This window comes from Oncorhynchus tshawytscha, linkage group LG21 (assembly GCF_018296145.1).
Source record: "Oncorhynchus tshawytscha isolate Ot180627B linkage group LG21, Otsh_v2.0, whole genome shotgun sequence".
NCBI lineage: Eukaryota > Metazoa > Chordata > Actinopteri > Salmoniformes > Salmonidae > Oncorhynchus > Oncorhynchus tshawytscha.
The window spans coordinates 40,495,551-40,508,661 of NC_056449.1; the positions used below are offsets into that span (position 1 = coordinate 40,495,551).

Consider the following 13,111-nt stretch of genomic DNA (forward strand, 5'->3'; position numbering starts at 1 on the left):
AACAGGGGGCTGGGGTGGGGGGGTCAAACAGGGGCTGGGGTGGGGGCTGGGGTGGGGGCTGGTCAAACAGGGGCTGGGGTGGGGGCTGGTCAAACAGGGGGCTGGGGTGGGGGCTGGGGGGGTCAAACAGGGGCTGGGGGCTGGTCAAACAGGGGGCTGGGGTGGGGGGGGGCTGGGGTGGGGGCTGGTCAAACAGGGGGGGCTGGGGTGGGGGGCTGGGGTGGGGGCTGGTCAAACAGGGGGCTGGGGTGGGGGGGGGCTGGGGTGGGGGCTGGTCAAACAGGGGGCTGGGGTGGGGGCTGGGGTGGGGGCTGGTCAAACAGGGGGCTGGGGTGGGGCTGGTCAAACAGGGGTCGGGGAGGCTCAAACAGGAGGCTGGGGGCTGGAGAGAAGCCAGGCAGGGTGGGGACTGGAGAGAAGCCAGGCTGGGGTGGGGGCTGGAAGTGGCTTGGTCCAGGCCTTCTCTGGGCCAGCAGCACGGCCAGGTTAAGGGTTAGTCGTGTTTCCCCTTGTCCTTGGTGGAGCCCTCGTTCCAGGCCACGTAGACAAACAAAGCCAGAACCACATGTACGGCCAGCACAGCTACGATGGCAGCATAGAAATAACTGTCTGAGTTAGACATCTGTAGGGAACCTGGAGAGAGGAGAGGGGAGGAGGAGAGAGAGGGTGGGAGGAAGGAGATGGGTGGGAGGAAGGAGAGGGGAGGAGGAGAGAGAGGGTGGGAGGAAGGAGAGGGGAGGAGGAGAGAGGAGGAAATTCAAATAAATTGTTTTGAATATTGATTGGGATATTTAGGCCTCTCTCAGACAAGAAATAATGATTTACCTTCAAAGATGTATGCCTTTGATGCGAAGTACAGTCCTATGGGCAGGGTGACCATCAGGATGGTGAAGAAGAGAAGAGTTTTCAGAGCAGATACCAGAGAACTGTCATTCCTGCAGGAGAGACAATATATATCCTCCATCATATGTCTTGGTGGTGACTCTGGGTGAGTACATTACGTGAACTGCATGTGTTTGATATTATTGAATGCATAGACCTACTGTTAGCTATGGGACGTTAATACTGATAGAGCTAGCTAAAATACCGTAGACCAGTGGTGCTGCCCTCTAGTGGGTCTAGAGGGCAGCACGGTCTGGAAACACCTGCTGGTGCTCCTCTCCATGTCTCTACAGACGGTCTGGAAACACCTGCTGGTGCTCCTCTCCATGTCTCTACAGACGGTCTGGAAACACCTGCTGGTGCTCCTCTCCATGTCTCTACAGACGGTCTGGAAACACCTGCTGGTGCTCCTCTCCATGTCTCTACAGACGGTCTGGAAACACCTGCTGGTGCTCCTCTCCATGTCTCTACAGACGGTCTGGAAACACCTGCTGGTGCTCCTCTCCATGTCTCTACAGACGGTCTGGAAACACCTGCTGGTGCTCCTCTCCATGTCTCTACAGACGGTCTGGAAACACCTGCTGGTGCTCCTCTCCATGTCTCTACAGACGGTCTGGAAACACCTGCTGGTGCTCCTCTCCATGTCTCTACAGACGGTGGAAACACCTGCTGGTGCTCCTCTCCATGTCTCTACAGACGGTCTGGAAAAACCTGCTGGTGCTCCTCTCCATGTCTCTACAGACAGTCTGGAAACACCTGCTGGTGCTCCTCTCCATGGCTCTACAGACGGTCTGGAAACACCTGCTGGTGCTCCTCTCCATGTCTCTACAGACGGTGGAAACACCTGCTGGTGCTCCTCTCCATGTCTCTACAGACGGTCTGGAAACACCTGCTGGTGCTCCTCTCCATGTCTCTACAGACGGTCTGGAAACACCTGCTGGTGCTCCTCTCCATGTCTCTACAGACGGTGGAAACACCTGCTGGTGCTCCTCTCCATGTCTCTACAGACGGTGGAAACACCTGCTGGTGCTCCTCTCCATGTCTCTGCAGACGGTGGAAACACCTGCTGGTGCTCCTCTCCATGTCTCTGCTTTTCCTGGAACTCTTTAAAAATAGTTGACCAACTTGATCACAGATCCACTGTGTTAAAGAGCCTCTGGCCAGTCCCACAGAGCCCAGGTACAGATCCACTGTGTTAATGACAGCCTCTGACCAGTCCCACAGAGCCCAGGTACAGATCCACTGTGTTAAAGAGCCTCTGGCCAGTCCCACAGAGCCCAGGTACAGATCCACTGTGTTAAAGAGCCTCTGGCCAGTCCCACAGAGCCCAGGTACAGATCCACTGTGTTAAAGACAGCTCCTCTCCATGTCTCTACAGACGGTCTGGAAACACCTGCTGGTGCTCCTCTCCATGTCTCTACAGACGGTCTGGAAACACCTGCTGGTGCTCCTCTCCATGTCTCTACAGACGGTCTGGAAACACCTGCTGGTGCTCCTCTCCATGTCTCTACAGACGGTCTGGAAACACCTGCTGGTGCTCCTCTCCATGTCTCTACAGACGGTCTGGAAACACCTGCTGGTGCTCCTCTCCATGTCTCTACAGACGGTCTGGAAACACCTGCTGGTGCTCCTCTCCATGTCTCTACAGACGGTCTGGAAACACCTGCTGGTGCTCCTCTCCATGTCTCTACAGACGGTCTGGAAACACCTGCTGGTGCTCCTCTCCATGTCTCTACAGACGGTCTGGAAACACCTGCTGGTGCTCCTCTCCATGTCTCTACAGACGGTCTGGAAACACCTGCTGGTGCTCCTCTCCATGTCTCTACAGACGGTCTGGAAACACCTGCTGGTGCTCCTCTCCATGTCTCTACAGACGGTGGAAACACCTGCTGGTGCTCCTCTCCATGTTTCTACAGACGGTCTGGAAAAACCTGCTGGTGCTCCTCTCCATGTCTCTACAGACGGTCTGGAAACACCTGCTGGTGCTCCTCTCCATGTCTCTACAGACGGTCTGGAAACACCTGCTGGTGCTCCTCTCCATGTCTCTACAGACGGTCTGGAAACACCTGCTGGTGCTCCTCTCCATGTCTCTACAGACGGTCTGGAAACACCTGCTGGTGCTCCTCTCCATGTCTCTACAGACGGGTGGAAACACCTGCTGGTGCTCCTCTCCATGTCTCTACAGACGGTCTGGAAAAACCTGCTGGTGCTCCTCTCCATGTCTCTACAGACAGTCTGGAAACACCTGCTGGTGCTCCTCTCCATGTCTCTACAGACGGTGGAAACACCTGCTGGTGCTCCTCTCCATGTCTCTACAGAAACACCTGCTGGTGCTCCTCTCCATGTCTCTACAGACGGTCTGGAAACACCTGCTGGTGCTCCTCTCCATGTCTCTACAGAGAAACACCTGCTGGTGCTCCTCTCCATGTCTCTACAGACGGTCTGGAAACACCTGCTGGTGCTCCTCTCCATGTCTCTACAGACGGTCTGGAAACACCTGCTGGTGCTCCTCTCCATGTCTCTACAGACGGTCTGGAAACACCTGCTGGTGCTCCTCTCCATGTCTCTACAGACGGTCTGGAAACACCTGCTGGTGCTCCTCTCCATGTCTCTACAGACGGTCTGGAAACACCTGCTGGTGCTCCTCTCCATGTCTCTACAGACGGTCTGGAAACACCTGCTCCATGTCTCTCCTCTCCACCTGTCTCTCCATGACAGACGGTCTGGAAACACCTGCTGGTGCTCCTCTCCATGTCTCTACAGACGGTCTGGAAACACCTGCTGGTGCTCTCTCCATGTCTCTGCTTTTCCTCTTTAAACGAGTCTAAATCCAATAGCCTCTGACCAGTCCCACAGAGCCCAGGTACAGATCCACTGTGTTAAACAGCCTCTGGCCAGTCCCACAGAGCCCAGGTACAGATCCACTGTGTCTCCCACAGAGCCCAGGTACAGATCCACTGTGTTAAACAGCCTCTGGCCAGTCCCACAGAGCCCAGGTACAGATCCACTGTGTTAATGACAGCCTCTGACCAGTCCCACAGAGCCCAGGTACAGATCCACTGTGTTAATGACAGCCTCTGACCAGTCCCACAGAGCCCCTACAGATCCACTGTGTTAATGACAGTCTGACCAGTCCCACAGAGCCCAGGTACAGATCCACTGTGTTAATGACTGCCCAGGTACAGATCCACTGTGTTAATGACAGCCTCTGACCAGTCCCACAGAGCCCAGGTACAGATCCACTGTGTTAAAGAGCCTCTGCCAGTCCCACAGAGCCCAGGTACAGATCCACTGTGTTAATGACAGCCTCTGACCAGTCCCACAGAGCCCAGGTACAGATCCACTGTGTTAATGACAGCCTCTGACCAGTGCTCCATACAGATCCACTGTGTTAATGACAGCCTCACCAGACAGAGCCCAGGTACAGATCCACTGTGTTAAACACCTCCCACAGGCTGGCCAGTCCCACAGAGCCCAGGTACAGATCCACTGTGTTAAGAGCCTCTGGCCAGTCCCACAGAGCCCAGGTACAGATCCACTGTGTTAATGACAGCCTCTGACCAGTCCCACAGAGCCCAGGTACAGATCCACTGTGTTAATGACAGCCTCTACCAGTCCCACAGAGCCCAGGTACAGATCCACTGTGTTAATGACAGCCTCTGGCCAGTCCACAGAGCCCAGGTACAGATCCACTGTGTTAATGACAGCCTCTGCCCAGTCCCACAGAGCCCAGGTACAGATCCACTGTGTTAATGACAGCTCTGACCAGTCCCACAGAGCCCAACAGATCCACTTTAAAAAGAGTCTGAGTCCCCACTCACAGATCCACTGTGTTAAACAGCCTCTGGCCAGTCCCACAGAGCCCAGGTACAGATCCACTGTGTTGAAGACAGCCACAGAGCCCAGGTACTCCACCAGTCCCACAGAGCCCAGGTACAGATCCACTGTGTTAAAGAGCCTCTGGCCAGTCCCACAGAGCCCAGGTACAGATCCACTGTGTTAATGACAGCCTCTGGCCAGTCCCACAGAGCCCAGGTACAGATCCACTGTGTTAAAGAGCCTCTGGCCAGTCCCACTGAGCCCAGGTACAGATCCACTGTGTTAATGACAGCCTCTGGCCAGTCCCACAGAGCCCAGGTACAGATCCACTGTGTTAAAGACAGCTTCTGCAGTGGTGGTGGTGCGCAAATCAGCACTAAAAATGAAGTGCTCCTCAAAGTTATGACCCCGGACTTGTCTGACACAGACCCATTAGAATTGCATGGTTGGCCACATCTGTGGATTCATCAAGCTGCAGTGTGTAATGGCCGTTTGCCCTGATGCTCTCTGAAGTCTGGTGCGTTGTCATCAGACATGTCCTGGATTCTCCTCCTCATGGTGTCATTGGATAGGCGTCTGACTCTCCCAAGATTTCAGTGCACATATCAATCAAATGTATTCATAAAGCCCTTCGTACATCAGCTGATATCTCAAAGTGCTGTACAGAGACCCAGCCTAAAACCCCCACAACAGCAAGCAATGCAGGTGTAGAAGCACGGTGGCTAGGAAAAACTCCCTAGAAAGGCCAGAACCTAGGAGGAACCAGGCTATGAGGGGGGGGAGATTATGGACCTAGAGAGAAACAGGCTATGAGGGGTGGCCAGTCCTCTTCTGGCTGTGCCGGGTGGAGATTATAACAGAACATGGCCAAGATGTTCAAATGTTCATAAATGACCAGCATGGTCAAATAATAATAATCAGTGGTTGTCAAGGGTGCAACAGGTCAGCACCTCAGGAGTAAATGTCAGTTGGCTTTTCATAGCCGATCATTAAGAGTATCTCTACCGCTCCTGCTGTCTCTAGAGAGTTGAAAACAGCAGGTCTGGGACAGGCAGGCACAAAGTGCCTCTTCATGTACGGTACATACGTTTGCCAATGAATCTTGTGAGGCCTCCAGATATTGACATTTTCTCTCTTTAAATTTAAAAAAAAAAAAAAGTCAGCTGTCTTATCTTTGTGGCTTGTTTCATGCTCTCATTAGCGAACAGCTCATCGAATAAGACGCCCAGCGGCCTACACTCACCGTGCCTGTCTTCTTTATATGGAAAACCATATTCCTTGAAGTCGGAGATATATTTTCTCCAGTCGACAGGGGACCGGGTTGTCCGCCTTGTCGTTGACATTGGAAGCAGCAGAAGAGGGAGCTGCACATTTTAAAAACGTGTCCATGATTTTACTCTGACAGCTTGCCCACATGAGTTAAATGACAGCTAACTATCCACATGTGCAATGCCTGCAGAACACATCTGGATAGTTAGTTAGCTGTCAATCAATCTAACTGAAAATCTGTATTATCTGATTGGATGACATGTCACATTTAAAACAAAACAATGTGTCAGAATGACATTTTTATTGGTCCAGTGTGTGTGTGTGTGTGTGTGTGTGTGTGTGTGTGTGTCTATAAATCTGTCATTTCATTGGATCAGTTTTTGCGTGTGGGGCGAGAACATTATTGTATTGGTCAGTGAGTGTGTGCAGCCCGAAAACCCTCCGATACCGAACCGCTACACGTGTAAATACAGCAACAATAAACGGTGCTGTGGCATCCTTTCAAAATAAAAGTTACGATGCGGAGGTTACCTTTCAAAATATTTTTCATTTTTAAATGTGTTATTATTATGTATCTTTTTTTTAATTACACAAGTCCCGCGACCCCTTAAAATCCTCCCGCGACCTCCCAGTTGAGGTGCTGGCTAAAGCGCCTAGCTATCTATGTAATGAATGGGCTAATGTTGACTAACTAACTACTGTTAGTAACGTTATCTAATACGACGACTGAATAATTAACACTCTCTTACCCTCTGAAATCCGGGGCTCCAGCATACGTGGTGCTAAGTGATGTTTTGGCATATCCTTCCATTTTTCTGAGAAATAGGGCAAATAAAACAGCTAAATCTATATGAAATAGAGAGGGTGAACTGTTGTCGCTATGGATATATTTCAACACTTCCGCATTTGATCACGGGACAAGCACATGACTTCTTTCCGGTCTTTGGCACGAGAACATGTCTCAGTGCGTCATTTACTGGGTTGGTAGGAAATGGCACTTGATTCACCTGAGCGCGCGCGCGCGCGCGTGTGTGTGTGTGTGTGTGTGTGTGTGTGTGTGTGTGTGTGTGCGTGCGTGCGTGTGTGTGATGTAATCTCTGAAAGAGCTTGTAAGTAAGCATTTTATTACAAGGTCTACACCTGTTGTATTCGACGCACGTGACAAATACAATTTTATTTGATGTAATCTCAAATCCAAATCAAATCAAACTTTATTTGTCACATGCGCCGAAGTGTGGACCTTATTGTGAAATGCTGATTTACAATCCCTTATCTAACAGTCCAGTTCAAGAAGAGTTAAGAAAATATTTACAAAATAAACAAAAGTAAAAAAGAAGAGAAAAAAGTAATAAAATTACAATAAGAGGCTATATACAGGGGGTACTGAGTCAATGTGCAGGGGTACAGGTAGGGGTGAAGTGACTACAAGTGACTGCATTAAACATGTTTGCATGAGGTCTATCAAAACACAGACCAATATTTGCCTACCTCTCAAATGGTACCCTATTCCTTATAGACTGCACTACTTTTGGTTAGAGCCCTATTCCCTAGTGGCTTGTCAAAAGTAGTGCACTATATAGGGAACAGGGTACCATCTGGGATGCACAGGGTGTTTAAACCCTGTAAGAGGACACAGCAGGCCTATTAATAACAAATCAAATATAAATCAAGAAATTAGACTTTTAGAAACATCATCAACTGGTTTAAATGTTATTTACACAGGCTCCCAAATAGCAGTCAACTCCCTATATAGTGCACTACTGTTGATCAGAGCCCAAGTAGTGCACTATATATAGGGAATAGGGTGCTACGGCCCATAGGGATTACCATGGGTCTCTAGTCTGAAGTAGTGCACTATGTAGGGAATAGGGTGCTATGGCTCATAGGGATTACCATGGGTCTCTAGTCTAAAGTAGTGCACTATATATAGGGAATAGGGTGCTATGGCTCATAGGGATTACCATGGGTCTCTAGTCTCATAGGGAAAGTAGTGCACTATATATAGGGAATAGGGTGCTATGGCTCATAGGGATTACCATGGGTCTCTAGTCTAAAGTAGTGCACTATATATAGGGAATAGGGTGCTACGGCCCATAGGGATTACCATGGGTCTCTAGTCTGAAGTAGTGCACTATGTAGGGAATAGGGTGCTATGGCTCATAGGGATTACCATGGGTCTCTAGTCTAAAGTAGTGCACTATACAGGGAATAGGGTGCTACAGCCCATAGGTCTCTGGTCTAAAGTAGTGCACTATATAGGGAATAGGGTGCTACGGGCCCATAGGTCTCTGGTCTAAAGTAATGCACTATATAGGGAATAGGGCTCTGGTCTAAAGTAGTGCACTATATAGGGAATAGGGTGCTACGGCCCATAGGGGTCTGGTCTAAAGTAGTGTACTATATAGGGAATAGGGCTCTGGTCTAAAGTAGTGCACGGTCTAAAGTAGTGCACTATATAGGGAATAGGGCTCTGGTCTAAAGTAGTGTACTATATAGAGAATAGGGCTCTGGTCTAAAGTAGTGTACTATATAGGGAATAGGGCTCTGGTCTAAAGTAGTGCACTATATAGGGAATAGGGCTCTGGTCTAAAGTAGTGTACTATATAGGGAATAGGGCTCTGGTCTAAAGTAGTGTACTATATAGGGAATAGGGCTCTGGTCTAAAGTAGTGCACTATAGGGAATAGGTGACGGCCCATAGGGCTCTGGTCTAAAGTAGTGTACTATATAGGAATAGGGCTCTGGTCTAAAGTAGTGCACTATATAGGGAATAGGGTGCTACGGCCCATAGGGCTCTGGTCTAAAGTAGTGTACTATATAGGGAATAGGGCTCTGGTCTAAAGTAGTGCAGTATATAGGGAATAGGGCTCTGGTCTAAAGTAGTGCACTATATAGGGAATAGGGCTCTGGTCTAAAGTAGTGCACTATATAGGGAATAGGGTGACGGCCCATAGGGCTCTGGTCTAAAGTAGTGTACTATATAGGGAATAGGGCTCTGGTCTAAAGTAGTGCACTATATAGGGAATAGGGTTCCATAGGGCTCTGGTCTAAGGTAGTGCACTATATAGGGAATAGGATGCCATTTGGGATGCAGGGTAGCCTCCCACCACCATGCCCTCTGCACCGGTATATGGGGGACCTAGCTTGTCTACACCAATGAGTAATGAGGTAGTGTGTCTGACATCCTTTCCTTTAATAATTGTTGCTGGAACTAGGGTTATTCAGCAGCCAATGACGGTGAGGTTAATATGAACTCATGAGATGGCTGTCTGTGTGTGTTTCAGCTGCTTGTTGACTGGGACTTGTGTAATAATGATCAGGATGTGGTAGTTGATTACATCTGTCCTTTTTCACACATGTACCAGTGTGTATTATACACGTGTGAATTTAAAATGTGCTTCTTTTTTGTTGTGTGCCATAGCCCAATGCCAAGAGTTTACAAAGCTGTCATCAAGACAAAGGGTGGCTACTTTAAAGAATCTCAATAACAAAATATATTTTGATTTGTTTAACACTTTTTTTTGGTTACTACGTGATTTCATATGTGTTATTTAATAGTTTTGATGTCTTTACTATTATTCCACAATGTAGAAAATAGTAAAAATAAAGAAAAAATCCTTGAATGAGTAGGTGTGTCCAACCTGTTGACTGGTACTGAATACAGTAGCTCGATCAACAGAATATATACAGTAACTATTGGCTGGTACTGTACATTGTATATTTAATGGTGTGAAAAGCAGTAGTTATATACAGTAGGATGAGCCTTGACTAGAATACAGGACATACATATAAAGTGGTTAAAACAGTAAATACAAATTATTAATGTGGCCAGGTGTTCAATAACGAGATCAGCTGTCTCTAACGAGCGGGAGCCGTAACAGTGACTAAGGTTCAGGGTAGAGTACCGGGTGGTAGCCGTAACAGTGACTAAGGTGCAGGGTAGAGTACCGGGTCGTGGCCGTAACAGTGACTAAGGTTCAGGGTAGAGTACCGGGTGGGAGCCGTAACAGTGACTAAGGTTCAAGGCAGGGTAGAGTACCGGGTGGGAGCCGTAACAGTGACTAAGGTTCAGGGTAGAGTACCGGGTGGTAGCCGTAACAGTGACTAAGGTTCAGGGTAGAGTACCGGGTGGGAGCCGTAACAGTGACTAAGGTTCAGGGTAGAGTACCGGGTGGTAGCCGTAACAGTGACTAAGGTTCAGGGTAGAGTACCGGGTGGTAGCTGTAACAGTGACTAAGGTGCAGGGTAGAGTACCGGGTGGTAGCCGTAACAGTGACTAAGGTTCAAGGCAGGGTAGAGTACCGTAACAGTGGTGGTAGAGCCGGGTAACAGTGACTAAGGTTCAGGGTAGAGTACCGGGTGGTAGCCGTAACAGTGACTAAGGTGCAGGGTAGAGTACCGGGTCGTGGCCGTAACAGTGACTAAGGTTCAGGGTAGAGTACCGGGTGGGAGCCGTAACAGTGACTAAGGTTCAAGGCAGGGTAGAACAGTGACTAACCAGGGTGGGAGCCGTAACAGTGACTAATGTTCAAGGCAGGGTAGAGTACCGGGTGGGAGCCGTAACAGTGACTAAGGTTCAGGGTAGAGTACCGGGTGGGAGCCGTAACAGTGACTAAGGTTCAGGGTAGAGTACTGGGTGGTAGCCGTAACAGTGACTAAGGTTCAAGGCAGGGTAGAGTACCGGGTGGTAGCCGTAACAGTGACTAAGGTTCAAGGGCAGGGTAGAGTACCGGGTGGTAGCCGTAACAGTGACTAAGTTTCAATGCACAGTGACTAAAGCTACCGGGTGGTAGCCGTAACAGTGACTAAGGTTCAAGGCAGGGTAGAGTACCTGGTGGTAGCTGTAACAGTGACTAAGGTGCAGGGTAGAGTACCGGGTGGTAGCCATAACAGTGACTAAGGTTCAAGGCAGGGTAGAGTAACCAGGGGGTGGTAGCCGTAACAGTGACTAAGGTGCAGGGTAGAGTACCGGGTGGTAGCCATAACAGTGACTAAGGTTCAAGGCAGGGTAGAGTAGAGTACCGGGTGGTAGCCGTAACAATGACTAAGGTTCAAGGCAGGGTAGAGTACCGGGTGGTAGCCGTAACAGTGACTAAGCATCAAGGCAGGGTAGAGTGACCGGGTCGTGGCCGTAACAGTGACTAAGGTTCAGGGTAGAGTACCGGGTGGTAGCCGTAACAGTGACTAAGGTGCAGGGTAGAGTACCGGGTGGTAGCCATAACAGTGACTAAGGTTCAAGGCAGGGTAGAGTACCGGGTGGTAGCCCAATGACTAAGGTTCAAGGCAGGGTAGAGCCGGGTAACAATGACTAAGGTTCAAGGCAGGGTAGAGTACCGGGTGGTAGCCGTAACAGTGACTAAGGTTCAAGGCAGGGTAGAGTACCGGGTCGGGTGTAGCCGTAACAGTGACTAAGGTTCAGGGTAGAGTACCGGGTGGTAGCCGTAACAGTGACTAAGGTTCAAGGCAGGGTAGAGTACCGGGTGGTAGCCATAACAGTGACTAAGGTTCAAGGCAGGGTAGAGTACCGGGTTGTGGCCGTAACAGTGACTAAGGTTCAGGGTAGAGTACCGGGTGGTAGCCGTAACAGTGACTAAGGTTCAAGGCAGGGTAGAGTACCGGGTGGTAGCCATAACAGTGACTAAGGTTCAGGGTAGAGTACCAGTGACTAAGGTGGTAGAGCCGTAACAGTGACTAAGGTTCAAGGCAGGGTAGAGTACCGGGTGGTAGCCGTAACAGTGACTAAGGTTCAAGGCAGGGTAGAGACCGGGTGGTACCAGTGACTAAGGTTCAAGGCAGGGTAGAGCCGTAACAGTGACTAAGGTTCAGGGTAGAGTACCGGGTGGTAGCCGTAACAGTGACTAAGGTTCAAGGCAGGGTAGAGTACCGGGTGGTAGCCATAACAGTGACTAAGGTGCAGGGTAGAGTACCGGGTGGTAGCCATAACAGTGACTAAGGTTCAAGGCAGGGTAGAGTACCGGGTGGTAGCTGTAACAATGACTAAGGTTCAAGGCAGGGTAGAGTACCGGGTGGTAGCCGTAACAGTGACTAAGGTTCAAGGCAGGGTAGAGTACCGGGTGGTAGCCGTAACAGTGACTAAGGTTCACCGGGTGGTAGAGTAACAGTGACTAAGGTTCAGGGTAGAGTACCCGTAACAGTGACTAAGGTTCAGGGCAGGGTAGAGTACCGCAGGGTGGTAGCCATAACAGTGACTAAGGTTCAGGGTAGAGTACCGGGTGGTAGCCGTAACAGTGACTAAGGTTCAAGGCAGGGTAGAGTACCGGGTGGTAGCCGTAACAGTGACTAAGGTTCAAGGCAGGGTAGAGTACCGGGTGGTAGCCGTAACAGTGACTAAGGTTCAAGGCAGGGTAGAGTACCGGGTGGTAGCCATAACAGTGACTAAGGTTCAGGGTAGAGTACCGGGTGGTAGCCGTAACAGTGACTAAGGTTCAAGGCAGGGTAGAGTACCGGGTGGTAGCCATAACAGTGACTAAGGTTCAGGGTAGAGTACTGGGTGGTAGCCATAACAGTGACTAAGGTTCAGGGTAGAATACTGGGTGGTAGCCGCAACAGTGACTAAGGTTCAAGGCAGGGTAGAGTACCGGGTGGTAGCCGTAACAGTGACTAAGGTTCAAGGCAGGGTAGAGTACCGGGTGGTAGCCGTAACAGTTGACTAAGGTACAAGGCAGGGTAGAGTACCGGGTTGGAGCCTTAACAGTGACTAAGGTTCAGGGTAGAGTACCGGGTGGTAGCCGTAACAGTGACTAAGGTTCAAGGCAGTAGGTAGAATACTAAGGTTCGGTTGGTTGCCATAACAGTGACTAAGGTTCAGGGTAGAGTACCGGGTGGTAGCCGTAACAGTGACTAAGGTTCAGGGTAGAGTACTGGGTGGTAGCCGTAACAGTGACTAAGGTTCAAGGCAGGGTAGAGTACAGGGTGGTAGCCGTAACAGTGACTAAGGTTCAAGGCAGGGTAGAGTACCGGGTGGGAGCCGTAACAGTGACTAAGGTACAAGGCAGGGTCCTGGGCGAAGGTAGACTAGTGATGGCTGTTTAACAGTCTGATGGCCTGGAGAAAGAAGCTGTTTTTCAGTCTCTAGGTCCCAGCTTTGATGCACCTGTACTGGGTCCACCTTCTGGATGATA

General features: G+C 50.0%; 1 protein-coding gene across 1 annotated transcript; it reads right to left on the minus strand.

Annotated features, from left to right (window-relative positions):
* Nucleotides 1-355: 355 nt before the first annotated feature.
* LOC121840391 (vacuolar ATPase assembly integral membrane protein vma21-like) lies at nt 356-6,903 on the minus strand. Its single transcript, XM_042303521.1, has 3 exons — nt 6,720-6,903; nt 826-935; nt 356-633 (listed from the first exon to the last, which is right to left on the minus strand). Exons 1-3 carry the CDS (start codon nt 6,779-6,781, stop codon nt 494-496), a joined length of 312 nt encoding a protein of 103 aa, XP_042159455.1. The 5' UTR covers nt 6,782-6,903; the 3' UTR covers nt 356-493.
* Between the last annotated feature and the right edge of the window lie 6,208 nt (nt 6,904-13,111).

Bases quoted from the DNA above. Each gene is read 5' to 3' on its own strand.
- LOC121840391 (XM_042303521.1), bottom strand. From the start codon at position 6,781: ATGGAAGGATATGCCAAAACATCACTTAGCACCACGTATGCTGGAGCC. The intron at 936-6,719 runs GTAAGAGAGTGT...TCTCTCCTGCAG, and splicing joins GGAGCCCCGGATTTCAGAGG to GAATGACAGTTCTCTGGTAT. The intron at 634-825 runs GTAAATCATTAT...TCCTCTCTCCAG, and splicing joins AAAGGCATACATCTTTGAAG to GTTCCCTACAGATGTCTAAC.